Below are 2,535 nucleotides of genomic sequence, written 5' to 3' on the forward strand. Positions count from 1 at the left end.
CATTTTTTACATTTGACCCATATAAGTCATCCAGATGGTAGACTTTTAGTTTAAAGTCAATAAGAATCGGTTTACGGGTACCTCTCATACAAAATAGTTGAAGTGACCGATTTTTCACTTTATTTTCATTATTATATTTTCACTGCCTTTATTTCAAGAAAATTCACAAAAAATAACCAAAAGTACCTACGGACAACGCAGGCCAACGGTACGGAAAAGTTCGGGATTACCAATGTAATTCTTTTTATTTCATTTTTGGTTGCACTTAGTACACCACGTTAAAAAAGTCTGTCCCTACGAAAAACAGAATACGAATCGTCAAAAAATTCAGCATCATAAATATCATTTCTGAGCCACGTCTCAGTTAGAATTATCGTATCGTAATCGTTGGAAGAAGCAGCGAATTTCCAACGAAGCTTATTTTTGTTGTTGTAAAAACAAGTCAAAACTCATTCTATCTAGTCAAAATCGCTCGATTTTTTCGGGGTCTTCGATTTTCAAATCCTAGATGGGGGGGGGTAAAACCGAATCCCCTCCCCCTCTTGCACACTTCTGCTACTGAACCGTACCCAGTGGGTGTATTTGGTGCTACAATGCAGAATTTTTGTCAATTCAACAGAATTTTGTAAAACAGAATGTTATTCAGAGTAAATTATTTCCACAGTATACTAAAAGGCTCTTCATGCAACGAATATTTTACAGAGAAGCGTTTGAGAGAAACTGTCGTGCTGTCGAATTAGCTCCAGATCATGTTCCAGATATAAATGTTATCACAGGAGTTTTAAAAGACTATTTAAGAGAATTACCAGAGCCACTATTCACGAGATGTTTATTCCAAATGACAGTGGATGCATTAGGTAAATTAAGACGAATGGATTTAAAATTAGACAATTTCTTTTAACATCCAAAATGTTTATTTTTCTTTTAATTTTAGGTGTATGTTTACCGGATGACCCAGAAGGAAATGCAAAGCTGATGCTGAGTATTTTGGATTGTTTACCAAGAGCGAATCGGGTATGTGATAGATACCATCATCTAATAAATCGAGAAATCACTATAATGAATATTATTTTGTGTTTTCATAGGCAACTCTTGTTTTTCTCCTCGATCATTTATCATTGGTCGTTTCAGCATCCGAAAGAAATAAAATGTCAGCCCAAGGTAAATGTTTTGTTCTGACTTTTTCAATGTCAATCTACAATCTTGTATATAAGCTGAATCTGGTGATCCGTTCAAAAGTCCTTGCGTTTTAAAAAGTTTATTCCTCATTGTTATATGTTCTGATATGCACACGATTAAATGCCTTCCATTTTTAGCATTGGCAACTGTAATCGGTCCACCACTGATGTTGCATTCAGCGAATAGCCCAAACGGTTCCGAAGTAGATCATGCGCAACCGATCGCTGTTTTAAAGTATTTACTTCAAATTTGGCCACAACCGCAAACTGCTAATATCTCAGGTAACGTTACCAGCAACTAGTTGTACATTTTTATCTATTTATTTTTTGAATGAATCAATCTATTTGCTTAATTTGTTCAAATCTCTCTTACCCTTTTACGCAAGGGAAAGTCAAATAAAAAGAAATGCACGTAATTTAAATTACATTCCTCACAAGATTTGAACATGTGTTGACAATAAACGATATGATAAGTGTGAATACTTTGAAATGGTGTTTTTGCTTGTCAGGATCTTTCGTTCAAAAGTCCTAACGTTTGGAAAAAAATCGGTTGATGGGGCAAAATTGGCAAGAAATAGTGGTCGTTGATTTTTTTTCAGATTTTGCCACTCTCTTATCTTTTCGAAAACTCTAGACAATCAAAAGTAACTTCATTACTTTTCCGTACATATATTGTAAAGGGAAAGTATAGGAATTGGTCCCGAATTTTTTTTCCCCAAAATTGGTTTAGATCATCATAAAAACTCATGAAACGCGTAGAAAACACATTTTTGAGGCACTTTTCCGTTCGTGTGCCGTCTTCGTCGTCGTCGTCAAAAATGCATTTTTCAAAATAAACCAGAATATACAGATAATAATTATTTTTTCATCCAAAAAGTACGGACAAGAATACGGAAAAGTGTGGGATTACGAATGTAATTCACTTTATTATTCAATAAGTTGGTAGCAGTCATAATCGAATCAAGATCGATGTTTATCCTGACTGAAAAATATAGAACATGGAAAATTTGGAAATAATGAACATGACGAAGAAGATTAATATTCCATCGTCTCTCCGATTTATGCTCATATTTCAAATCATTTTCATTTAAAAAAAAATAAATGGTTAAACACCAAAAGAACCTGCATTCTTGAGAATTTAACCCTCTAGTCAATATATTCAACTTTCAATTTGCTTAATACAAATATGTTGTATGTTGTATACCTATTTAACAATTATAAACCGAAATGCATCCGATTCCAGGCATATATCCAAGGTTGAATACGGGGATAGATTTAACCGTAGAGGTAACCGTCATAGTGATCCAATCGTACATGGATTTAATGGAGAAAAAATTGCATAAAATTAGCATAAATA

The 2,535-nt window shown here is 33.9% G+C and overlaps 1 protein-coding gene across 1 annotated transcript; it reads left to right on the forward strand.

The window, feature by feature from the left end:
* Window positions 1–702: 702 nt before the first annotated feature.
* On the forward strand, window positions 703–1,480 carry LOC129571823 (rho GTPase-activating protein 100F-like; the record flags this gene model as incomplete). The annotated part of the gene is made up of 4 exons (XM_055451675.1): window positions 703–857; window positions 935–1,014; window positions 1,086–1,161; window positions 1,317–1,480. Coding segments are annotated over 4 exons (475 nt in total), but the record flags the coding sequence as incomplete, so codon positions are not given.
* Between the last annotated feature and the right edge of the window lie 1,055 nt (window positions 1,481–2,535).

The sequence above is a fragment of the Sitodiplosis mosellana genome, unplaced genomic scaffold, assembly GCF_009176505.1.
Source record: "Sitodiplosis mosellana isolate CC-2019 unplaced genomic scaffold, AAFC_SMos_1.0 Smas_scaffold_3464, whole genome shotgun sequence".
Classification (NCBI taxonomy): Eukaryota; Metazoa; Arthropoda; class Insecta; order Diptera; family Cecidomyiidae; genus Sitodiplosis; species Sitodiplosis mosellana.